Source organism: Caretta caretta, chromosome 5 (assembly GCF_965140235.1).
Source record: "Caretta caretta isolate rCarCar2 chromosome 5, rCarCar1.hap1, whole genome shotgun sequence".
Lineage (NCBI taxonomy): Eukaryota > Metazoa > Chordata > Testudines > Cheloniidae > Caretta > Caretta caretta.
The window spans coordinates 45,259,587-45,285,557 of NC_134210.1; the positions used below are offsets into that span (position 1 = coordinate 45,259,587).

Below are 25,971 nucleotides of genomic sequence, written 5' to 3' on the forward strand. Positions count from 1 at the left end.
CTTCACCCAGAACAGAAGGGTTTGGGGGTTAAAACAGGACAGTCCTGCAAAACCTGGGACTGTTGGGAGGTGTGCTTCAAACTTCCTACATTAAATTAACTGAAACCTTGTGTACAGATTACTTCTGAAGATTTATGTTTCAAATTAAAGGCCACTTCCCCCTGTTTTTCATAACTAAACATTTCTTCAATTGGACCTGAAGGGGAGAGCTCATTCAGATCCTGGCTTGCACAAAAACAAGTTAAAATAACATTACTAAGGTTGCAAAAATCAAGCACTCAAGAACTAGAATTAAGGTTACCTGTGCAATCCTAATTCAGATGCCTTGTGCATATGCATTATGATACAGTTCTTAATTATATAATATTTTTCCCACAGGACCCCTGCCTTATTCAACGCACAGCATAGACAGTGTTCATTTAATGAGCAGTTATTCAATATTTTGTTTTCTCCTCATTGTTCAATGTTGTGCCCCATGGTTTACTTACTGCACACTATTCAAACCTTGTTCAGAATACACCAACTGATTTCCTCATGGGCTTTTCTCTGGCTCTTACCACTACAGTATCTGAGTGCTTCACAAACATCAATTTGTATCATAACAGTCTTCTGATATGTCAGTATTGTCCCCATTTTACAGGTGGGGAAATGAGGCAGAGGGAGATTAAGGTCAAAAGTACCCACTAATGTTGGGTGCCCAGATGGCTCAGTCTCTCTGCTCTGAATCTGCTCACAGCTCTGGTTCTCAAGACAATATGCAGTTGTTTCCCTCAGGATTTGGTTGGTGGGTTTTATTATTTATTTTGTCCAGACTTGGGAACTTCTGTTTTTGGTCCTGTGTGCTGGGAAAACAATGTTGTATTTCATGATGGCCAAAAATGTGAACAAGTTGAATGGTAGAGACAGACTGAGCCATCTCTGGAATCTTTAAACATCTCACTTTGGACATCAGTAAATTCTATAGCATTTTCACCAGTTTCAGAACTCCTGGTTGAGAGAACAGAACTGGTGGATGCATGGCATTTCTCATAAGAACTTGGAGCTTTTGTTAATTTCTTTACCCTTGAATTATGTTGCCACAAGCAAAATGTGTCACATTATGGGTTAATAATACAAACATGTTTTTATCCCCTCAACAACAAGGATTATATTTGTAATAATTGGCCTATTTTTTAGTCCTGGTCTGTTTAATCCTAAACTATTACTGTGTGGAAGAAAGGAGTGATATACAGCTTTATTCCTCCCAGAACACCCATTGCCAGTGGGGTCCATTACAAATAGTTTTATTTCTAAAGTCACATAAAAAGCAAATCTACATTTCTAAAGTCACATAAAAAGCACAAAAACAAATGAGATATGAAAAAGACAGCCACAGTTTGAGAGTATTATATGCTAACTTCAATTATGCATACTTTGAACATTGCTAATAGCAAATTACACCACTGATTCTAAAGTTTTCATAGATGAATGCCTACCCTGTACTCTTAATTGCGAGGGAGGGAGTGGGAAATGTGAAACTAAGGAAACTGCTGTTTCCTCCCTTGTGATGAAATCCACCTGACACCTCCATGCTGCTGATATGAATGATTCACACTATTTTTTTTTTGTACTTATTTTCCTTTGGAGAAGATTTCCCTTGCTGTGTAATGTGTCAGCCTCCTCTTGCTTTGTAAGAAGTCCTCTTTACCTGTGTCCAGTTACTGCTGTAGGTCAAAATGCTAGGTAAGGCATTCTAACTCATCATATCTACTCACACTTATCAATTAAGATCACTTTTTGAAAATGTCAGTCATTCAATGCCAAGTCGTTCAATAAAATCATGCTACAGCTTTAGAGTTCCCTGCTGAAATATGCTCAGTTGGATGTACTGTAGTTGTTGTCATGCAGCTATCCTATATGAGGAAGAGCTTGTCTGATAAAGGAAAAGCTCTGAACATAATTTTATTTTATTCTTGTTTTATTTGTTTTTGTTTTGTCATTTTTCTGAGTGAGGCAGTGTCCTATGTACCCCAACGGTATAACTCGGGGCTAATCAGACTTTTACGTACAGGTAGACAATTTGAGTGTCTCATGGATACCTCCCCTCTCATTCATGATTGCATAGTGTCCCTGTGCTAACTAGATTGCTTATGAGGAAAATATTTAAAGAATTCTTGGTTGCCTAATCTGATGGAAAGCACACCACAGACCACAGATTGAGACTCTTTGATATAACTGCCTCACTGTACTAACTTTGCCAAGGATCAGCTGCCCTTGATTTCTATTTATGCATTAGTATTTAGAAATTTAGGTACAAAAATCTGCTGAATCTACAAAGATTCAGGTGCCAGATAAAGGATTTTACATTAAACTAGCACCAGGCTCTAACAGAGTCTGGCAATTTCCGGTCTAGTAGCAGCAGCAACATGTGTTATCTATTTTGACAATACAGTTGGAGGAGTGGGCCAAAAATAGTAGGATCTGGAAAACTCTAGGTGCTGGTGTGTCTTTGCAGTGTTACTTAGCAGGAGTGCATGAGATTTACATTTTTTGCAGTAAAACTGGAGAAGGTGCTGCACTTCTGTATTTACCTGGTAGAATGTGGAGATTTTGGATTTGTAAAAGTAGCTGGATCTAAGGATTGGATATATATCTTTATGGTGCTAGTGTGCCAGTTTACAACAGGATCAGGATTTTTTTTGGTGCACTAGGAGCTGTTAAATTTTGATATAATGAACACCAAAAAACCCAAATTGGAATTAAAAATTGGCAGAAAGCAGGCACTGGATTGGGCTGCAATGCATCAGGTTCTGGATTTTTAGAGTGATGTAGTAGAGGCATACTTTGTTTTATATTTAGATTATATATTTTGGGGCTTTGGGCCAAAAATTGCAAAGATCCTGCTATAACTGTTCTCTATCCAGGCTATGCAATTCAGGAGGTATAGAGGGAAACCAAAAATTGGCTAGGTCTCAGGGGCTCCAAGTTTTTATAGTCTTTATTCTCCAAGTTTTTGTAGTGTTTATTCTCTGAGATGCATCTGGTATGCATTTTTATTTTCTGGTAGAATAGGAGGCAGCTGGACTTGTTAACTATTTTGATGGTACAGTTTGGGACTTGAGAGCCAAGAATGAGCACACTCCAGATTTCTTCCCATTTGCTGAACACAAGGTGTTCTGTGGAGAATCTGTGAGGTGGGCAGAGGAGGTGGGAGATGAATGCACTGGGACAAGGCACAGCTAGTACTCTGGGGAAGATCACTCATGGAAGTGGGCGGCAGCCGAGGTTTCCCTCTGCTTTTCCGTTCCATTCCCTAATATAGAAACGCTTCCGGCGGCGTGGAACACTTTGACATCATCCCCCGCACCCCGATGACGTCAGCGCCGGGAGCAGTGTGTGACGTTGTGCGTAGGGGAACGCGCTGACGTGTCCTATTTAAAGGTCCCCAAGCGGAGGATGGAGACAGAGCAAGCAGGTGCAGCTGTGGGAAGCGTCGGGGCTGCAGAGCACAGGGAGGGAGCGTGCGGCGCAGCTTGCTGGGGACCGTAGGGTGCCCGGCCACGGGGAGGAGGCGGGGCAAGTGCCGAGCCGGGACCGCTAAGTCGCCGCGGTCTCGCTGACAGAACAAGCGCCTGGTCCGGCACCCGAGGGGTGAGGGAGAAAGAGACGAGGGGGCCGGGGCAAGCAGCGCCTGTTCCCCGGCGCCGACGAGCTGCTGTTCCCGGGAGCAAGGGAGGCGGAGAAGGAGCGGAGCTGGAGCGGGGGCGGGTGTGAGGGAGGGGGGAGGTGCGCGGGGAGCCGGCGTCTCGGGGGCGCTGGAGCAGCCGGGTGCAGCCCGACATTGAGCTCCCAGCTGCGATACGCCAGTCGCCGCGCGACACTGGGATCCCGCCGCCTTGTGCGGGGCCAGGGAGCGGGGGGGGCCGCGCGGCTCAGTCCCTCGGTCCTTACCGTTCCCCTGCGGCATAGGGGAGCGGGGGGCGCTGCCGCTCCCATCCCCCGCTGCCGCTCTCGGTGATTGATCCGCCTCTCCGAGCCCGGAGGAAGATGCTCGCCCGGTCGGTCGCTGCAGCATGAGGCGTGACTGAAAGGACCTGTCCCTGCTGGAAGAGGGAGCGGCGCCCCGCGTCTCGGCGGCCGGGTAGCGGGGCCTCTGTCTGCGGGGGATGTGCCACCGGTGCTCCCGCATAGCTGCTGCTGCTGCCGCTCTCGGGGAGCCTCATGCCAGCGCCGGTGAAACGGCTCCCTCCGCCTCCGCCTGCTGCTCGGGAAAATGAATCGATACCCCCCATCCTGCTGCTGCTGCCGCCGGCGGGGGTGTTAGAGGGAGAAGCGGCGGGGAGCGCTGCGCATAACGCCGGCCCCATCCCGCGCTGCACCTGACATACCCCGAGCTCGCGCTGCCCTGGGGCTTTGCTTACCCGGGGGATAAACGCTGCTGCAGGGTCCCTCGCCCCCGTGAGAGGCGAGCGTCTCCCCTTCTCCCCGTGCAAGGAGAGGCTGGCTGGCTGTGGGGAGGGGATTTGCTGTTTGCTACTACCTCCGAGGCCATCTCCTCTGGCAGTGGGCTGGAGTTACTCTAGGGCTGGAGAAGACCGTGCTCCGAGAGGATATGGGAGAAACCCCCCTCGGGCTTCTTCCTTAGGACGCCTCGGCTCCTTCTCCTTCCAGAGGGGATTGTGATTTCTTTGGCTACAACTCCACATGCCTACGGACTCCCGTTGTGGGAGGCGCTGACCCGCTAGGGCAGCGCTTAAGCCCTGCTAATAGGAGCGCGAGGCCACTTGGATTTCTCTGAAAAGCCTGGGATATAATCAAGCCGGGAAACGTGGTGACCCAGACTCGTGTCACCATCGCTAAGGGAACGTCGGACCAGAGGGGTAGAGAACCAGGTGGTGGAGAGGCGAGGAAAATCCTCTGGGAATCGTCCATAGAGCACCTTCACTTCAAGCTTCCGTTGGGCATCATGGGGTAAGGATTTCATACTAAGAAATGGACTTGTCAAGAGGGAGCTCCATAGAAGGAACTGGGTTTCCAGGTGGTTCACAAGTTATAAGCAAAATACATAGGTCCGACATGAAATGCAGAGCAAATGAGCTTTTAATTTCTATTGTCGATAAGTTTTTCTGGTACAGGAAGTCTGGTATGTAGAATTTTGTCATTTTAACTTTAGTAGAATGAATGCTTTCATGGCCATGTGATCTAGTCTTTGGTCTCTCAGCACTATGGACTTGAATAGGGCACCAGGAGTTGTATTAAAGGACACTGTTATTTCTATAACAGGTTTTTGCTAATGAGTATGGAACTAGGGAGTATTTCAGCAACAAGACATGAAACAATAGCTAGAAAAACAGCAAATTGGTGTTTCTGCCCTTTCCAGACTGGGATAACATCTATTTCATGTTTACATTTTTAATTTCTACTCTGAAAAGTGAATGAAAATGGCATCTCACTACTGAACTGATCATTTCTTTGTGTGACTCTAGTCATACGTACTTGCATTGTGACAAACCATTTTACTCCTATTGGCTCTGCAGGGCCAGATCAGCTAAGAAAGCAATTTGTATTCTATTATTTGGCATCCTCAGAATTATTTAATTACATTTAGTAACCTGGGCAAATCCACCAAAGACAGCAGAGTTGTGCAGGTTTCATTGATCATAACTTGGTTTGCAGAACTCTCTTTCTGGTGCTGACACACAAGAAGAAAAGAACCCAGCTTGACTTTCAGATCCGAGAATGGGAGAAACATGAAAACTTTCAGTGACATTTTTAGTCACTTTCAGAGTTGAACCATAGTTTAAAGTATAGCTTGTTACATTAACTTAACAGTAGGTACCAGGGAAGGAAAGATTTATTCTAGCTCCTCTTCCAGGTTCCCTACAGAACAGAAATTAGATTTAATGTGTAGTCTTCCCAACTTTTATAGAATGTTCTCTGTATTGGAAAACTACTGTACACTAGTTATTCAGTGTTCATCAGAACTTGTAAAGTAGAGAGATGGGGTAAATTTTAAGTCATTTAGACTCTGAAGTGACTTAGCCATTTTGGAAATCTTTTCCCATGGCCAACTGGAATTTTTATAAAATGTCTTGAAATCATCCCAAGCAGCACACTTGGTTGGACAGCCCCTACCAAGTATAATGGAAAAAACATATGATCTCTCTCTTTTTTTTTTTTAAATGACTTTCTCCTTTTTTCTTTGCACGGAACATCAGTTGGGGAAATTTGACTAATTCACTATACACAGGAAACAGTAGTGTGGATTATAAAGAAAATGCTATAAAATGCACCGAGTAAACCCCCAAAATTCTTTTTTTTTCCTGATATTTTAATTATACCAACTTTATACAATAGTAAGGCCAATATTTCAGACAGAAATGTGACTCAAGACAAGTTATGGTCCTTCGGTGCCTAATTCATATAAGGATTTGTTCTCATGAAATTGGGTACACCAGGTGGGAAGTGAAAAGTGCATTTCTCTTCAAGGACAGTTTAAATGGGCATTTTAAATCTCCAGTTTTTTCGGCAGCTTCTTGTGGGGGCTTTAGGTAGTTTTGACTACATTCTGGAGTAGACTATATATAAGACATGGGATGGATAGACTGATAATCTTTTAGATCCCAGTGGTGTACCTCTCTTGTTCTTAGGCTAGCTATTATCTTCTTACTTTCTCTCTTCTTTTCCACTCACCCAGCAGACAACAACCCAACTCACTTTTCATTTGCAGCAAGCTACATACATAGAAGATGTATTCAAGCAAGCAGTAATGTAGGTACTCCTTGTGATACAAATGGCTAAATGATTGTGGGGTCTTCATAGAATATAAATGTTGTACAGACCTTAAAACTGAACTAATTCAGATGTAGGAATTATTGCTTTTGGAAGACTTTCAAAATACTACTAAAGTCTGCTCTTAGTAGTTTTTCTAGGAACTTGGTTAGTTGATCTTATGCCACATAGGAATGGAAAATCTATTTTGTCCTTCACAGAGCGGTGAAAAATATGAACATACTTAATACTACCTGGGTATACAAGTTCTGCCCAATATCTAAGTTTTCACTATTCTGTAGTAAGAAGTAATGAGTTCCTCACCCCTTCACAACTTTATCATTTCTGAAAATAAAAGCTAGCCAGCATAAACTGAATATTTCACCATTGCAGAGAAATTAAAGTGTGTTGGTATGGTGTGTTGGTTATTTGTGGTTAATTAGCCAGTGCAAATTACCTCTTCTTGCAGATATATAAAACGAGGGGCTTTTGGGGTATAGAGAGAGAGAGGAGAGACTACAAAAATGGCTTCCCAGAGAATAGGTCCCTTAACTGAGTAATTTCAGCAGAAAATCACTAGCAGATCTTCATCTGAAGAATGACTCTTCAGCGAAAGTGCATGCTGGATAATGTAGAGAAATTTATTAACTCAGAAGATGTACTATTCTCTCTGCAGATTTCTTTGTAAAGGAATGGGCACAATCGGATCAGGAATGATGATATTAACCATTGCTAAGACTATTGCTGTATAGCCTTGTCTACACTTATCTGTTCCTGACAGGTTTCACAATGAGTGCATGGGAACCATGTTTAGCGCAGATTCAGCTGAATCCACTGTAAAGAATGGGTAATTTTGCTCATGGTGAAAGCCACATAGCATGAAGTATCCATCCCCTTCATGGGACTGAAGTCCTTTTTTGTGTTAGAGGGTACCCTGTGGCATTTGTGTAGACACTTTTTCGAATGTAAGATATAGCAACTGTAACACTGCAGTTTCTAAAGTTATCTTGATCATGGCTTTTTCATCAAGCTTCTATTCAAAATAAATTAAAGTGGCATGCAAAGTGAATGACTGTAAACTCTTGAAGTTTAATCCTTTACAGTCAAGTTACAAGAGTGCATGGCTACTCTGATAGAAGCAGTGAGACATTTAGGCAGGAGGGGTGCATCTATTTTAAAAACATATCTAATACTTAAGAGGTGCTGTTTTTCTACACATCTCTCACTCAGCCTATGAACATACAAATTGGTGCCAGAGCACACCAATGGTGTAACTATTTCAGTGCTTAGTACCAGATGCTTCAGAGGAAAGCACAAGAAACCCCATATAGACAATTATGGAGTAACCTGTCCACAAGAGAAGTTTGCTGTTTTAGTCATCTCTAATGTAACTGGATGTTCTTACTGACACTATAAGTGTTATCCTTCTAAACTCTTGAACTCATTGCTACAAGATACTGAGGCTAATAGATTAACTATGCACTGTGTAAAGTATTCCTTTTTTTCAGTCTTAAATTGGTTGCATTTCACTGTCATTGAATGTCCCTTTGCTTTTGTAATATAAGAGAAGGTAAATAGAAATGCATGATCTACTTTTGTCCGTAACATTCATTATTTTGTACCTTTTCATCATGCCCACTCTTATTCATCTCCTCACTGAACAGTTCCAATCTTCTTGGTCTCTCCTTGTATACAAATTTCTCTATCTCCAGTCATACTCTGTTTCCTGAGTGTCTACAGGTAATTTCAATCCAAGTCCTATTAGAAGAAATAGTTTGCACTACTCATGAGTATTACCTTTTATTGTTTAACACAGAATTTCACCTGCAATTTTGCTGTCTGTTCACCTTCTTTATTTTAACTTAGTGAAGACAACTTTGTCATCTAGAAGTTCTGCCAATTTGTTGTTCACCGCTTTTTTTTAAAGATATTTGAAAAATATATTTAAATATCAGTTCTACTATGAAAAACTTGGGCACAGCTGTTAACCTTGCAAAGTGAAAAATGATCACAGCTACACTTGTGGTTTACTACACTACCTTTTGCCCTATAATCTTCTTCTTTCGTTAGGGTTACCAATTTTGGCTGGACGTATTCCTGGACTGAAGGAATCTTTAATTCCGAGAGACTCCAGGACAATCCTGGAGGTTTGGCAACGTTTTCTTTCATATGGCTTGAGTAGGTAGCAATGACAACAAATTTATACTTGAGTTAGATAGCCAGCACGTTGCCGCAGCGGTGAGCTAGTGAACGTCCTTCAGGCCCCCGGCAAATTATTAATTCCCTTAATAGCCTTTTTGCAGGACTTTGTCAAATATTTCTTGAAAATACAAAGAAATTGTCAACCGGTTTGCCTTTTTTTACCTTTGCTGAATGATCAAAAAATTACAGTAATTCCTATCTTTGCTTTCTTTTTTTCTCTAATAATAGTTATGACATTTGTCAGCCTCTAGTCCTCAGGTGTAAAGGTTTTTGCATGCACCTACACTTGTAAAAAATTCCTGGAATGTTGCACAGTCAGGATAGCAAGTCTTTCTCATCAGCTGGGAAATGTTGTAGAAAGTAGTATGTATGTAGTTATTCCACAGATACTATTCATTTAATTTACACAGAAGTTCCGCATGAGTATTTGAAATAGTGCATGCCTGGGCTCTTTTTAAGACACCTGGCAGAATGCATATTTCTAGTTGATTGAGTACCCTAATTTTGACTCCTCCTACACTTGTTCTCTGAGTCTCAGGCATCTAGCTAACACTCCAGTTTTTAGCAAATACACACACACACACACACACACACAGTCTCTTTAAATCTTCTTAAAAAGTGGATTTTTCTTCAATTGTGTGGGACTGTGTCTCAGAGAGAGTTTACCAAGGGCTTAGCTACAGGGAGAGGGGGAGGGAGAGGGAAGGAGGGAGAACCTGCAGCAGTTAGTGTGGAGTAGCTAGTGTGCAATAACTCCCCATGTGGACACTCTTACTGCTCACTAAGAATGTCGTAGTGCATAGTAGCTTAATGCACTTTGGGAAAAACTCTTAGAGGCAAGTTGTTACACTTAGGCTATGTCTACACTACACAGCTTTTAGCGAGACGGCTGTGCCGCTAAAGCTGTGCCGCTAAAAGTTGTGCAGTGTAGCCGCTGTTTGTCAGCTCTCCTGCTGACAAAAAAACTTCCACCAACAAGCAGTGTTTGCGTTGTCGGCAGGAGAACGCTCCTGCCAACAACGTGCTGTTCACAGTGGTGCTTGTTGCAGCAAAACTTTTTTGTTTTTCGGGGTGGGGAGTGGGTTTAACACCTCTGAAAGACAAAAGTTTTGTCATTCCATTGCCAGTGTGACGTAGCCTCAATCAATCCCTCTGACCCCTCCCAACCCCTGCCCCCAAACAAACCCTAGACTTAAAGGGAAACTTACAATTGGTGTTGTAAAAGCTACATTGAATTGTGATGAACCATTTTGTTTGGGCTTACAGCATAGACATACATGCTATACAACTTAAATATTCATCTGAGGGATTTATAAAACAGAGGAGAAATGTTGTCACTTTCACCTTTTTTCTTTTTTTTTAAAAAAAGCATTTCAGAGATATAAATAGCAGACTATTTCTTCTTGCAGACTACATTAACTGAGTATTGAACAATATTTGACAATACCAGAAGCCTTCATACACCACAAACTGGACCTTATACTAAACAGCCAGCTAGGATGTGATGTCCCCTGTTGAACACCACATCAAATTTAAAGATTCTTATCCTGATGTTTTTTCAAACCACCCAGGAACCAGCTTTTTCTCAACAGTAGTGGTCTCCTACAGAAGTTGGAAATATTGCTTATAAGTATGAGGGAAGAGCTTTTTGTTAATGCATTCGTGATCTTGAAACTCCCTTCCACAAAAGCCACAGACGGTGGCACTTTCAGGACAAAAAGAGATTTTTCACTGCTACTGCTTTTCCACTTAAACACTTTAACGCTTAAAAAATTACACCCGTTCCTCTGGCAGGAGTGGAGAGTAGTAACAAATAAGAAGAACTTTTGTTACAGATGTACCCAGGTCACTCAACAAAGTGTATGTACTAGATGAGTGAGGTATAAACGTCTAGAAAGAATCCAGTTTGTGTTTGTTCTTAATATTAAATAGTTCATAGACTACTACCCGAGGAAGTAACATTGGCAGGAACTCCACACACTTAAAGCATGTGTTTTTTATGGCCTTGAAACAGGCATCAGAAGATTAAAACTGCTCTTGCAGCCTTTCAGCACATAGGCATGGAGTAGATTGGGCTGAAAACACCTTTCTATCCCAATCCTGCTCCCTAATCAAACTTGAGCATGTTTATAGATTTGTCAGACACGTTAGACCACCCCCCTCCCCTAAAACTTTTGTACTCATCAACTGTTTGTTAGTTTAGAGACAAATATAGTGAAATTGGTATGACCTGCCCCCACAGTATGTATGTGGTTTCATATTGGTATAACTCTATCCACTAAGGGTTGCACCAATTAATTGCCTTTTTTTGGTAAACCAGTATAGCTAGATCAGGACGAAAACTGTACCTAAGGGTGAAATCCTAGCTCTGCTAAAGTCAGTAGCAAAACTCCCTGTCACTTCAGTGTGCCCAGGATCTCACCCTTAATGTCTCAAGACAAACATGGCGGATACCAGAGGATTATTTTGCGAGTGGTTTTATTCTTGGGATGTCTTTCAAATACATAATAAATGGATGTGGCTAAAGCTACAGACACTGCTGCATTGCATATCTCTTGGTTAATGTGTCATTTCAAAATAGATTAGCGGGCTGCTGAGTGTGTCTTTTTATGGCTTGCAAATGATAATGGAATTACCACAGGTTCTTATGAATAGCTTTAATATACAATCCACTTAAAGGATGAAAACATAACAGCATGACTGCTTAGTGTAATGTTGGTCACTTGTATTAGAAGCAGAGTGCATCACTACTGGCTAAATGTTCTTTTTAATAAATTAAAAACTCAAGAGTCATAGGGTATGTCTACACTGCAATTAAAAACCTACGGCTGGCCAGTGCCAGCTGACTCAGGCTTGCAAGGCTGTTAAATTGCTGTGGAGATGTTCTGGCTCCGGCTGTAGCCCAAGCTCTGGGACCCTCCCACCTTGCAGGGTCCTAGATCCTGGGCTCCAGCCTGACCTGGAACATCTACATAGCAGTTAAGTGGCCCAGCAGCCCGAGTTGGGTGTCCCTAGCCTCTATTTGCCAGATGCCGGGAATGGGTGACAGGGGATGGATCACTTTATGATTATCTGTTCTGTTCATTCCCTCTGAAGTACCTGGCATTAGCCACTGTCAGAAGACAGGATACTGGGTTAGATGGACCTTTAGTCTGACCCAGTATGGCTTTTCTTATGCCATCTGTGGGTGTCTGCAGTCTATGCACGTGCACAGGGGCCAGGACAAGAAGTAATATACAGGCAAGCACAGCAAGTTACACACTTAAAAATAAAAATTCCTTCTTATAATAATTGGTCCATCAAAAATTATCTGTTTCACTCTTATTTGTCACCTCTGTTCAGCGCTGCAACTTGATGTTGAACTGTATGGCTAATTTTTTTTTTTAAGTCAGAAATGTTGCTTATCTACCTCCACGGTACACTAATGCATAGGGAGAAAAAAGTATTTGTTCTAGTGTTTGTAAAACTGGATTACAGATATCTGTATAAAATAACTGTCCAGATCACCTTGATGAAATATTAATCTTGTAGCTATAACTTCCAGTATATCTCAAATTGTGTATACGTAAAGAAGTTTTGAAATATGTAAGTAGATAGGACAGTTTCTGTTGATCAGCTATTATTATTATTTTAATCTAAAGGACATGTTTGTTTACAGACTTCATGTTTCATATAATGAAAGATGTGATTGAATTAGCAGCAACTAGTGGAGAATTAGGATGAGACTTGAAGTGAACTGCAAAAGCAGGTGTTTGTGCTTCACTATATATTTCTTCCTCTCTTTCAAAAAAATTTTTTTTTCCTTTCTCTCTCCTTCCCTCAAAGATCAGGAATATGTGGTTCAGATGATGTTGAAGGAATGAATAAACTGGCAAAACCAACAAAATGGAGCTGTTGTTCTTCAGCTTGCAGCTTGGGTTTCAGGCTCCTAGCTCTAGTTTCCAGTCTGTTATGTGTGGGGGTTCATTGTGTTGGTGGTAGGGTGAAGGTATATGTATTTTTTTTTCTTTAACTCTGTGATATGATACTGACGCAATCTTTACCTCCATGAAGGGCACAAACAGAAGGGTGTGATGACAGAGCTGCCAAGCACCAAAAAAACTATACAAATTGGGAAGCTTTGAGTTAAGGCTATAATGGTAGGTAGGAATTTATCTCTGTGTGGACAGATTTTTAATTTGAAAGCATGGTCCTGTAAAAGTCTTTAATTTTGAGGGGTTTCAAATAATGTGCCACCATTAGTAGGATCTTTACTTCTAGGTAAATATGCCTTTAAGGGGGTAGAATTAAGGCTGCTATTGGAACCTTTAATCTGAATTTCCTGACTTTTTAACAAGATTTAACATCTCTCAAATGTTGATTTCTTACAAATGTCTGTAATACAGTCTCTTTTAGGATTCAATGAAAAAGGATGACTAAGTGCAATGATCATGAAAGAACCATGTAAGGCACTATTAGAATGGGGTCCGAGGACTAAAATTACAGATAGCAGCCTAACGCATCTAACTTTGCACAGTTTTGGGGTCAGACAAAATTAACAATAGGAGTGGTAATAGTGCAGGTTACTAGTTTCTGGGAAGGAGGAGCATGGAATACATTGCAGTTCCAAGGAATTAAACAGCAGGGTTAGAAATCAAACACACGCTGCTGGCATGACACCGAAGTGTACTGTGATTGATATCTTTGTTCTGCTGGCAAATATAATGCTGGTGACAGCAGTCATTACTACTACAAAAACAATAACACCAATCCAGAAAGACACTGTTCAAGCATCCAGCTGCTCTCATTCCAAGTGCAACTGACTGATGCTTTCACTTGAAAAAACAGGGTAAACCTATATTTCTAATATCTTATATTGGTTGTCACCAACAAGTATGAAGTCAACTAGTTTGCACCTTTGGGCTTGGCTGGCTTGAAAGGATGGCTGGTAGCTAAGCAGCTCTGAGAGAAATTGTGATTCAAATTCACAGTTCCTCTCCGGCTTCTTTTCTACTCTTCAAACCCCTTCACCTCCCAAATACACACACTTTAATTTACTACCTCATAGAGTAAGTCCCCATCATGGTGCCTGGCCAGCTCTGGGTGCAGGAGCCAAGGCTGTGTCCTCACAGACATTGGCCCTGTTCTCCCCATCTTCTCTGGGCATGAGTCATAGGATTTAATCTAGGAGAGTTTTCTGTGACCATCTGGAGGGCTGGGTTGGTCTCTGTATTGGGACAAGTACCCTTTCATGATTCTCTAAAAATATCTTGTTGACAACATAAACCTAAGTATAAGTAGGTCCTCTTATGTTCCTTGGTTATGGAAACGACCCATTCCCACAAGTTAAGTTCTTGAATTTGTTTTTGGTTTTAAAAAATGCTTCTCATCCATATGGTTGCAAAGACACTGTGGATGTGACTAGTGTAAGTTAGGGTGAAAAGTCTCAAATCTACGTTAGCCTAAATATAGCTCGGAGAAGTGTAAACTCAGTGAGTTCTTAAGTCTGAAAGGTAAATATTTGATTTATTTTTAGCAATGAAGTATTCAGCTGAAATGTCTCTCCCACCATTCCTAGCTGCCAACCATGTGGCCCATACCTCTCAGGTGCCAAAAGGCTTTGCTCTCCCTCACCCAGCTGTGAAAATCTCCAGTGTTACCCAAGTCTTGAGATGCAGCCAGGAATTATCAAAACAAAAATTATTAGCATATTGAAAACTGAAAATAGTAAGACAATGTAAAATGAATTTGTGTCTCTTACTAGAAACTTGCTGAGTAAAAGAATAGCCATTGGTTTGTGTATACACAAATGTAATCAGTGAAGGAAACTAAGAAATAATGGATGGTAGTTGAAGGTGGCTTTTTCACCAGCATTCTAGTTACATAAGTAATTTGGGGCCTTAGCAGTTATTTAGCCTACTTACTTTCAAACAAGGCATTGTACCATCTATACTTTCATATGAGTTATGGACTTCTAATTTCCAGTACCCACTGATGCATACTCTGAATTGTTTACAAAACTAACCTACGTTGGTTCAACTTTTTTTTGTTTTCCATTCTTCTCTTTTGAATATTTCTTTTCTCAAATATTTAACTGGACTACTGACAGTATCCTTATCACTGTACAAAACGTGCCTGATGATCCTGTCCCTGCCCCAAAGAATTTGCAACCTACAAAATCCGGATACAAAATGCATTGAATGACTGGGAGAATGGGTCTTAAAGTAGTAAATGTTACATACGGGTGTATATCAGTACTGTCTGTTTTTAAGTGGATTAACACTTGATGCTTCATGGAAATATTGATTTTAAGAAAGGGATTTGAATGAAGAAGGTGATTGCCGTGTTCAGCAGGGCCAGAAAGGACTTTACATGTGATAGCAACATGTATCAAGTACTGTCCAGAGATGAATGGGAAATGCAAAGGAAGAGGTGAGGAAGGAGATCTGGGTGGAGAAAAAATGGGAGTAGAAAGAAATAAGCATGGGTAGCACATGTAGAATCTTGAAGGACAGTAGGAGAAATCAGAACTTGATGAAGGTGAGACAGCTCATGGATGTTTTCAGTGGAGAGAGTAACTGGGCAGGGGTTAGGAGAATCTATTTTAGGCATGGTATCTTGGAGGGACTGGAGGAGATTGAGCAAGGAGACCAGAGAGGAGGAAGATACAAACAAAAGCCCAAGTATGAGTTTTCCTGTGGCATAGTTGTTTGTTTGGCATGGAGAGGGGAATGAAGAGTAGCTAAGTAGCCAGCTGGACGTAGGAAGCCAAACCTTCCACCCAATGTGTTGGTTTTGTTGCAGGAATTTGAAAAAAAAACATGAACATAGCTCTGAGAGGGATCTTTTGAAACATTATCCACAATGTTAAGACCCCCATTTGCAGCCATTTAGCTTTGTAAGCACTCATCCAGTTCAAAACACTCAAGTTATTTAACTTGTTAAATTAAAAGGTGAGGGTTAAGCTATTACAAACATTTTAACCAATACATCAATGGATTTCTTAAGGGTTTAGTGTAGAGCTTGAGCATTTGATTCAGCTGCAAGGAGGCACCTTTTTGTCTAAGCTTATGGAAGGAAAACAAGCAAATGAAGTAGCACTTCCAAAATTTGAGGAATGGGTAGCAGGGGTCTGTCAGACAAGGTAGATGCAGATACTAAGGAGAACATGATTGAGCTCTTATTCTTTCTTTTGTGGCTTAGAAGATATGTCTTATAGGTCAATTTGTACTCCACTTCTGCTGCGTGTGGCCATAATAGGTTAATTTTCACTGGCTAGTGGGGGAAGTTGTTAAATCTAGATAGGCAGGCTGGTGTGATAGCAATTTGAAATAAAATATGTACTAACTAGCTGATTTGTTTGTCTTTAAAAGAAGAGTGAAGCCGGTGGATGGAAGTGATGAGTATGTTGCATAGCATAGGTTGATCTGGTCAAAGGCCTGAAAAAGTGTGGTGGGAAAGCACCAAATACTGTCCAGAAAATTTATTTAGAAGAGCAGTCAGGGGTCTGGATAACACCTATGCTCCAAATCACTAGTAGTGATCATCACTTATTCTGAAGTGAAGTTATTCTGACAGCATGTCTCCACTTGTTGTCCCCTACAACTCCTATCACTTCTGGCTGCAATTTACTTCTAATGGTGAACGTTCTCTTCTAGAGAGACAAGATGGGTGAGGTAATGTTTTTTATTGGCTGTCTTTCACCAAAAGAAGTTTTCAAGATACACGGAGCTCTTCTTCAGGTTTACCTTTGTCTTGGGGCATTCAACATATTCTAAACTTAACAACATTTGCAAACTTCTGCTTGTACATCACCTTTAAACTTATTTGCAAAATACATTATTTTCTATATGCCATTTATTTTGTTGCTAGTAAATGCTGTTCTGTTCAAAAAGACATCTATTTTTGAAAATGAAATGTCATCATGCTTTTGAACTTTGTGAATGTTAGGGAATTCACAGTAACAAATCATACATACAGCATATGTGCTAGTTGGTTTTCTAGACTATCAGAGGACTAACTCTGAAGAGTTTTTTTTTTTTAAAAATAAAGTAATTTTCTTTAAAGTCAAAGTAGGGCAGTTATGCATTAATTGTACGCATTTGCAAAAGACACGTAAATATCTAGGGTGATTAATATTAGAGAGGATTTCAGAAGACCCTAACAGAAATAGGTGACTGGGCAGTATGATGGCAGATGAAATTCAGAGTTGATAAATTGCTATTTGAAAGGATTAACTCTACTGGTGTCAAAATTAGCTGAAAAAAGACATGGGTATAGTTGTTGACTTATCAATAAAAATTTCTCATCAGCATGAAGTGGTAGTCAAAAAAGTAAATCAAATGTGAAGATGCATAATGATTGATAGAAAATAAGTGTTATAATGCCAAGTCAATGGTATGCCATCGCTTGGGGATATTTTGTTCACTTCTGGGCATGGTGTCTGAAAAAGGAGACAGAAATAATATGGCTTCTGGGACAGACAAAGTATATCCTCAAATATAACTCCATTGCTTGCAAGTTTTAAAACTAGGCTGGAATAAATATTTAAAAGTGTTCTCTGCAGAACTCTCCTGGATTGAAATTGAGATGGACTGGATGGTCTAACTAGGCTCTTTCCTCTTGATGGCTCTCCCATTAAGACCTCAAACCACCTTCCATTTGCTTCTATTGTCAGTAGTCTTGGTGTCCTCTTAGACCTCAAACTCTATCTCCGGCATCTCCTAGACCTGAAAATATGCCTGTTGGTACTTCCTCAACAATTCCCATGTATACCACTACCTTGACTCAGCCTGTGATGAAACTTTCTTTCATATAATCTTCTCCTTTGATTGTTACCATTCTTTTCTGTGGCCTCCCTAAATCCTAGCTCTACACAATGCTACTGCTGTCACGCGCTGGAAGACACATGACTACATCGCTATTTTCCAGCAACTCTCCTGGCTCTTTTCTTTTTTAGGATTCAGTTCTAAATGTTATGAATCTCATCTGACTATTCTCCTTCTCACTTGTCTATTTCCTGGTTCCCCCTCCCCTCCTCCAGACTTCCCACTGGCTACTGTCTGTGCTACAACCTACATGGCTGCAGCTGCTGCCATGTGGTAGAATCCCTCATTCTCTCCCAGTCATTGATGCACTCACTTCAAATATTACCTGAAAGCTTCTCTTCTCACTTATTATACAACTTAATTTCTCTATTTTATCTGCCAATATCTTTAAAAATGGTTTGAATCTGTGTAGGAGCTAGGAATAGAACTTGAGAATTCCTGTTTCATAACCTCTGCACTCATCACTAGGCTACATCTCTCTGTCTCCTGTGGAATTGAGAGCAGATGCCTGATCAGCATTTACCCAGATTTTTTTTACAGAGGGAGGGTGGGTGATGACAGACCCAGAGGAAGCACTCCTGGTGCTACAGATACACACATTTAATGTTAGTTTCATCACCTGTTAAGGATTCACATTGGAAGATAAGGGATGATGAATGCAGGCAGCCTGGAGATTGGTTAGCTGCTTTTGGAGACCAGGTGGTGATTATATGCTACTATAAAACTTTATTCTAGTGCAAAGAGTCTGGCTGCATTCCATTAAATTATTTTCACACTCCCATCCAGCTTCTTAAGGTTAGTATTACTGCTTGGCTGTTGCTTCAAATAATTTAAACTATTTTTTATTTTTCAGTTCTGAGGATATATCAGTGACTAACTCTTATAGCAGATCTTTACAGTTCTCAGAGAATCTTGGGCATCACAAGGTTGATACACCATTGTTAGGGCCCAACCAAATTCGCAGCCATGAAAAACGCATCACAGACCATGAAATCTGGTCTTTTGTGTGCTTTTACCATATACTATACATATTTTGTGGGGGAGACCAGTGTTTCTCAAACGGGGGTCCTGACCTAAGAGGGGATTGCAGGGAAAGTGGTGTTGCAAGGTTATTTTATGGGGATCGCGGTATTGCCACCGTTCTCTGCTGCCTTCAGAGCTGGGCGGTCAGAGAGCAGCTGCTGTTGGCTAGGTACCCAGCTCTGAAGGCAGTGCCCAGAAGTAAGGATGGCAATACCATACCATGCCACCTTTACTTCTGCACTGCTGCCTTCAGAGCTTGGTGGCTGGAGAGTGGCATCTGCTGACTGAGGGCCCAGCTCTGAAGGCAGCAGGACAGAAATAAGCATGGCAATACCAGACCATGCCATCCTTTACTTCTGCGCTGCTGCTGGCGGTGGTTCTGGCTTTTTTCAGAGCTGGGCTCCTGGCCTACAGCCACCACTCTCCAGCTGCCCAGTTCTGAAGGCAGCGTCGCCGCCAGAAGCAGTGCAGAAGGGTAGCAGTACTGCAAGCCCCCCTACAATAATCTTGCAATTGCCCCTCCCCAAACGCGCACACACCACCTTTTTGGGTCAGGATCCTTACAATTACAGTACCATGAAATTTCAGATTTAAATACCTGAAATCATGAAATTTACGATTTTAAAAAAATCCTATTGCCATGAAATTAACCAAAATGAACCATGAATTTTGTAGGGCCCTAACCATTGTCTTTGAATTTGTCAGGTGAGATGGACATAGTGCCAGGAGCATATACTTAATAAATACTAGGTAACCCTTGTAGCTGACACTTGTGTGGTCTTGCTGATCTATTCATATCAATTGGAACCTTAATAAATTCTATTGAAATAGTATGTTTTTCATACATTCAGGTTTTGGATACTTTGGAGTATATAAATTTGATGTTCATATGATCAAGCAATCTACAGTACTTGAATGAGTACTTCTATATGCACCACATGTTTCTGGATAACATGATGTTCTCTTGTTCCAAAATTGGGTAAAATCCTAGGTAGTGGCCAGAGTTCTGTATTACATCTGTTCTCTAATTATACCATCTGTAAGTTAAATAACTTCTATCTAGGTTGAACCATCTAACAGTGTGTTATCCTGATAATGTGGAGTGTTGGAACTGCAGTTCCATGATGACATGTTCATAACCTGCAAAAATAGAAGTATAACATTTGATTCAAATCTGAATCTTCTGTGTCATTCACTTCAGCCAAGTCCATTATATCGTTGAGAATCTGGTCACAGAATAGTTCCATAGGTGTACACTGAATCTGCCCCACCAACAGCAGATATTACTCTCTGTGAATGAATAGTGTATCCAGAGCAACAGCTGTAATGGACAAATACTACTTCAATGTTTTATTATAGATCAAGGGCCGTAGCGTCTCATAATGTAACAGTCTTTATCGTGCAGTGTGTTGTCAGACATAAGGAAAAGGAGTAACTTTCCAGATCAGTGATGGCAGATAGCCCTGAAGTACTTATTAAAAATGAGTGTAATTGATTTGATACTTATTACTGTAAGATGAATTAATTTACCTTTTTTAAAAATGCTCATCCAATTCCCCATGTAGCATGAAATAGTTATTGGCTGATCTTATGATCTGGATCAGCAATTCCTTTGAAAATTTAGCATGCTTCTAAAGCAGCCTGGAAGAAAATATGAACTGTTTGGAAATTGATGATGGAGACAATGGGTATTTATCCATTTTAGCCCCTCTTACTATTTGTCACTCTAACCACCAACACTGTACTCAGTGCTGATGAAGATACTTCCCCATCCCAATGAGCTTACAGTCTAAATAGGTAGACCTAGAATACATCATGAGAACATCATCATAAAGGACTTTTAAACTTTAAACTTTGCAATTGATAAAAGCATTTTTATTAATGTAGGTTAGTGCTTCTATGCTAAATGAGTGTTAGGGATGGAATTGAAAGAAGACTGGTGGGTGCTTAATAGACTGGGATAAGAAGGGAGTTTGATACATAGCACTGAAAGAATGCACACAAATAAGCGTGAGTAGAGGTGAAGAGGAAAGATAAGGCAGAATTTATTCATTGGGTGAAGAGAAGAGTGGTAATAAATTAAGGTGGAGATGAGGCAGGGGCTGAGCCTTGAAGGCAAGGACAAGGAGTTTAAAGTTGATGTGGAAAATATGTTGAAGGAGAATGACCATAGACTTAGTGCCAATTTATGAAAACTTACTTTTGCTACTGAAATATAGCAGATAAATTCCAGGTGACTCATTCTGACCACACCAGAGTGACAATAAGAAGCTTACTTTGTGTTTATAGATGTTTGCAGCTGCTTTTGACTCATTGTATTGATCAGCACTGTGGATACTGCTGCACCAGTATGGTGTGCCTGAGGGCTTAGTGTGCTTAGTAGAGGAACTGTACTGCGGAACACTTAGCTGTGTGAGGGTCAACAGTTGCATTAGACTGGTTTTCAGTAGACTCAGGAATACAGCAGGGATGCTTTCTCTCACCTATGCTATTTAATGTTATAATAGACTACCTGATGACAAAGCTGACTGAGGCCAAAGTAGTAAGAGGTGTGAAATCTAAAGATTCATTTTTAGAGGATCTTGGGTATGCAGCTGATATTGTCTTACTGGGAGAGACTATTGACCAATGACAGCTCGTGGTGGAACAGCTGTGAAAACCTATAGACTCTATGGGACTTAAGAGCAGTAGTGGTAAAACGAAAAGGAGTACTTGTGGCACCTTAGAGACGAACCAATTTATTTGAGCATGAGCTTTCCTGAGCTACAGCTCACTTCATCGGATGCATACTGTGGAAAAGTGTAGAAGATCTTTTTATACACACAAAGCATGAAAAAATACCTCCTCCCACCCCACTCTCCTGCTGGTAATAGCTTATCTAAAGTGACCACTCTCCTTACAATGTGTATGATAATCAAGGTGGGCCATTTCCAGCTCAAATCCAGGGTTTAACAAGAACGTCTGGGGGGGGTAGGAAAAAACAAGGGGAAATAGGTTACCTTGCATAATGACTTAGCCACTCCCAGTCTCTATTCAAGCCTAAGTTAATTGTATCCAATTTGCAAATGAATTCCAATTCAACAGTTTCTCGCTGGAGTTGGGATTTGAAGTTTTTTTTGTTGTAATATAGCAACTTTCACGTCTGTAATCACATGACCAGAGAGATTGAAGTGTTCTCCGACTGGTTTATGAATGTTATAATTCTTGACATCTGATTTGTGTCCATTTATTCTTTTACGTAGAGACTGTCCAGTTTGACCAATGTACATGGCAGAGGGGCATTGCTGCCAACCTTCCACACAAACTTCCTCGTGGCTGGACTTTACTAAAACTAGACAAGCCATTTACAACACGCACTTTGCTTCCCTACAAAAGAAAAAAGACACTAAACTTTCTAAACTACTACATGCTACAAGGGGCCACAGCAATGGTTCCCTCACCCCACCTAGCAATATTGTTAACCTATCCAACTATACTCTCAGCCCAGCAGAAGCAGCTGTCCTATCCTTCTGTACCTCCACCCCCACGAACATGATACAGTTCTGTGGTGACTTAGAATCCTATTTTCGACGTCTCCGACTCAAGGAATATTTCCAACATACCTCTGAACGACATACTAATCCACAGAGACCTCCCTACCAACACTACAAAAAGAAGGATTCTAGGTGGACTCCTCCTGAAGGTCGAAACAGCAGACTGGACTTCTACATAGAGTGCTTCCGCCGACGTGCACGGGCTGAAATTGTGGAAGAGCAGCATCACTTGCCCCATAACCTCAGCTGTGCGGAACACAATGCCATCCACAGCCTCAGAAACAACTCTGACATCATAATCAAAAAGGCTGACAAAGGAGGTGCTGTTGTCATCACGAATAGGTCGGAATATGAACAAGAGGCTGCTCGGCAGCTCTCCAACACCCCACTTTCTACAAGCCATTACCCTCTGATCCCACTGAGAGTTACCAAAAGAAACTACAGCATTTGCTCAAGAAACTCCCTGAAAAAGCACAAGATCAAATCCGCACAGACACACCCCTGGAACCCTGACCTGGGATATTCTATCTACTACCCAAGATCCATAAACCTGGAAACCCTGGGTGCCCCATCATCTCAGGCATTGGCACTCTGACAGCAGGATTGTCTGGCTATGTAGACTCCCTCCTCAGGCCCTACGCTACCAGCACTCCCAGCTACCTTCGAGACACCACTGACTTCCTGAGGAAACTACAATCCATCGGTGATCTTCCTGATAACGCCATCCTGGCCACTATGGATGTAGAAGCCCTCTACACCAACATTCCACACAAAGATGGACTACAAGCTGTCAAGAACACTATCCCCGATAATGTCACGGCTAACCTGGTGGCTGAACTTTGTGACTTTGTCCTTACCCATAACTATTTTACATTTGTGGAGAATGTATACTTCAGATCAGCGGCACTGCTATGGGTACCCGCATGGCCCCACAGTATGCCAACATTTTTAGGGCTGACTTAGGGGACGAGAGCTGAGGAAGTGTTGTTCTAATGCCCCTACTCTACTTGCGCTATATTGATGACATCTTCATCATCTGGACCCATGGAAAAGAAGCCCTTGAGGAATTCCACCATGATTTCAACAATTTCCATCCCACCATCAACCTCAGCCTGGTCCCGTCCACACAAGAGATCCACTTCCTGGAGGCTACAGTGCTAATAAACGATGGTCACATAAACACCACCCTATACCGGAAACCTACTGACCGCTATTCCTACCTACATGCCTCTAGCTTTCACCCTGACCACACCACATGATCCATCGTCTACAGCCAAGCTCTACGATACAACCGCATTTGCTCCAACCCCTCAGACAGAGACGAAACACCTACAAGATCTCTATCAAGCATTCTTACAACTACAATACCCACCTGCGGAAGTGAAGAAACAGATTGATAGAGCCAGAAGAGTTCCCAGAAGTCACCTACTACAGGACAGGCCTAACAAAGAAAATAACAGAACGCCACTAGCCGTCACCTTCAGCCCCCAACTAAAACCCCTCCAACGCATTATTAAGGATCTACAACCTATCCTGAAGGATGAGCCAACACTCTCACAAATCTTGGGAGACAGGCCAGTCCTTGCTTACAGACAGCCCCCCAACCTGAAGCAAATACTCACCAGCAACCACATACCACACAACAGAACCACTGACACAGGAACCTAGACTTGCAACAAAGCCCGTTGCCAACTGTGCCCACATATCTATTCAGGGGACACCATCACAGGGCCTAATAACATCAGCCACACTAGCAGAGGCTCATTCACCTGCACATCCACCAATGTGATATATGCCATCATGTGCCAGCAATGCCCCTCTGCCATGTACATTGGTCAAACTGGACAGTCTCTACGTAAAAGAATAAATGGACACAAATCAGATGTCAAGAATTATAACATTCATAAACCAATCGGAGAACACTTCAATCTCCCTGGTCACGCGATTACAGACATGAAAGTTGCGATATTACAACAAAAAAACTTCAAATCCAGACTCCAGCGAGAAACTGTTGAATTGGAATTCATTTGCAAATTGGATACAATTAACTTAGGTTACCTTGCATAATGACTTAGCCACTCCCAGTCTCTATTCAAGCCTATTTCCCCTTGTTTTTTCCTACCCCCCGCCTCCTCAGACGTTCTTGTTAAACCCTGGATTTGTGCTGGAAATGGCCCACCTTGATTATCATACACATTGTAAGGAGAGTGATCACTTTAGATAAGCTATTACCAGCAGGAGAGTGGGGTGGGAGGAGGTATTTTTTCATGCCTTGTGTGTATATAAAAAGATCTTCTACACTTTCCACAGTATGCATCCGATGAAGTGAGCTGTAGCTCACGAAAGCTCATGCTCAAATAAATTGGTTAGTCTCTAAGGTGCCACAAGTACTCCTTTTCTTTTTGTGAATAAAGACTAACACAGCTGTTACTCTGAAACTAGTGGTAAAACGAATGCTTTTGTGCCTCCTATAAAATGGAAATGAATGACCTGCAGATGCTGTCTGTAGATGGCAGTGCCATTGAATGGGTGAACAGTTTTTATCTGGGTAGTCAGCTGACAGCAGGATGTTCTGTATCCAAAGTCACATGTCGGATTAGTCTTGTCTGTAGGATTAAGTTCAGCGTGTAGAAGAAGGTATACATTTACCGAAGGGTTATAGAGGTGAGGTTGAAGGAAGTAGAGCACAAGGCCAACCACAAATTGAGGTTGGAAGATGTAATTTTGGGGGGATTTAAAAAACCAAAATCCTCCCATGCTTATTCTTTCCAAAAAAAAGAGATGACTTTCAAGGGACTGTTCAAGATGGAAGTCTATTGTACGTGTCACCACAGCTACATCATAGCCAGGTGAATCTTCTGTTGCTACTGTGTTATGACCAGAGACTCAGATTGCTTCATTCCTTTGTGGAAGAATTCATTGTAGAATCCATCCCTTGCTCCAGAATCTCAACTTTCCTCAAAACAAAATAACCTTTGTGCATGCGAAGAAAACCCTGAACAGGGTGTAAATTGATTCAGTGTTACTTCCTGAGTCTTAGCCTGAAAAATGACTCTTGGATGTGATCTTCTCCAAAGTTAATGATTTTTAAAACATCAACCTTTACTACTTCACTGCTGATTAAGCGAATATTTCTGCTAAAATGTGCCTGTTCCATGATCTTAACTGCATTCTCCTTGTCCTCAGGTACCAAACACTTGAATTGTCCTCTACCCCATTGCCAAAACCTCAAGCTTGTATCTTGTTAACTTCTATGATGTAGTTAGGAGTTGTCAGTATAAACATCCACAGCATATCAAAAACTGCAAATATGGAGACAACGTAGAATTGAGTAATATCAAACAAGAGAAGGGCTACTGTACTATATTCATTTTTGTATTTAGTTTGTTAAAATCCTTCCTTTTACTGTAGAATTTCCAGTCTGATAGTACAGGAGCTGCAGGATTTAGGTGAAGCTTTCAATAGAGTACAGAGGGCTTTAATCAGCTCTTTCTCTGTGCTCTTACTGTATGCAGGGACTCTTTTCTGATGTCTGAAGGAAATAATTATGGTGGGGAGGTTGTTTTATCAGATCAAACTTCTGGTCACAAAATAAGTTGGTTCCAGACAATATTTCCTGTAGTTTTTGCATCAGTATAAAGTGTCTCTGATATGGT

General features: G+C 41.5%; 1 protein-coding gene and 1 long non-coding RNA gene across 3 annotated transcripts in view; one reads left to right on the forward strand and one right to left on the reverse strand.

Moving 5' to 3' along the window:
• The window catches only part of LOC125636395 (uncharacterized), a 35,661-nt gene extending 31,391 nt beyond the window's left edge, over positions 1-4,270 (reverse strand). The window contains exon 1 of one of the 2 annotated variants that reach the window (XR_012668437.1): positions 3,931-4,065. This is a non-coding gene — a long non-coding RNA (uncharacterized LOC125636395). Of the gene's footprint in view, positions 1-3,930 lie in introns of both variants that reach the window. The other variant, XR_007356572.2, reaches the window with a different exon arrangement.
• HOMER1 (homer scaffold protein 1) overlaps positions 4,269-25,971 on the forward strand; it is a 146,706-nt gene continuing 125,003 nt past the window's right edge. Inside the window, exon 1 of the mRNA XM_048849378.2 lies at positions 4,269-4,950. Coding sequence (XP_048705335.1) covers positions 4,946-4,950 — 5 coding nt within the window. The 5' untranslated portion in view covers positions 4,269-4,945. The remainder of the gene's footprint in view (positions 4,951-25,971) is intronic.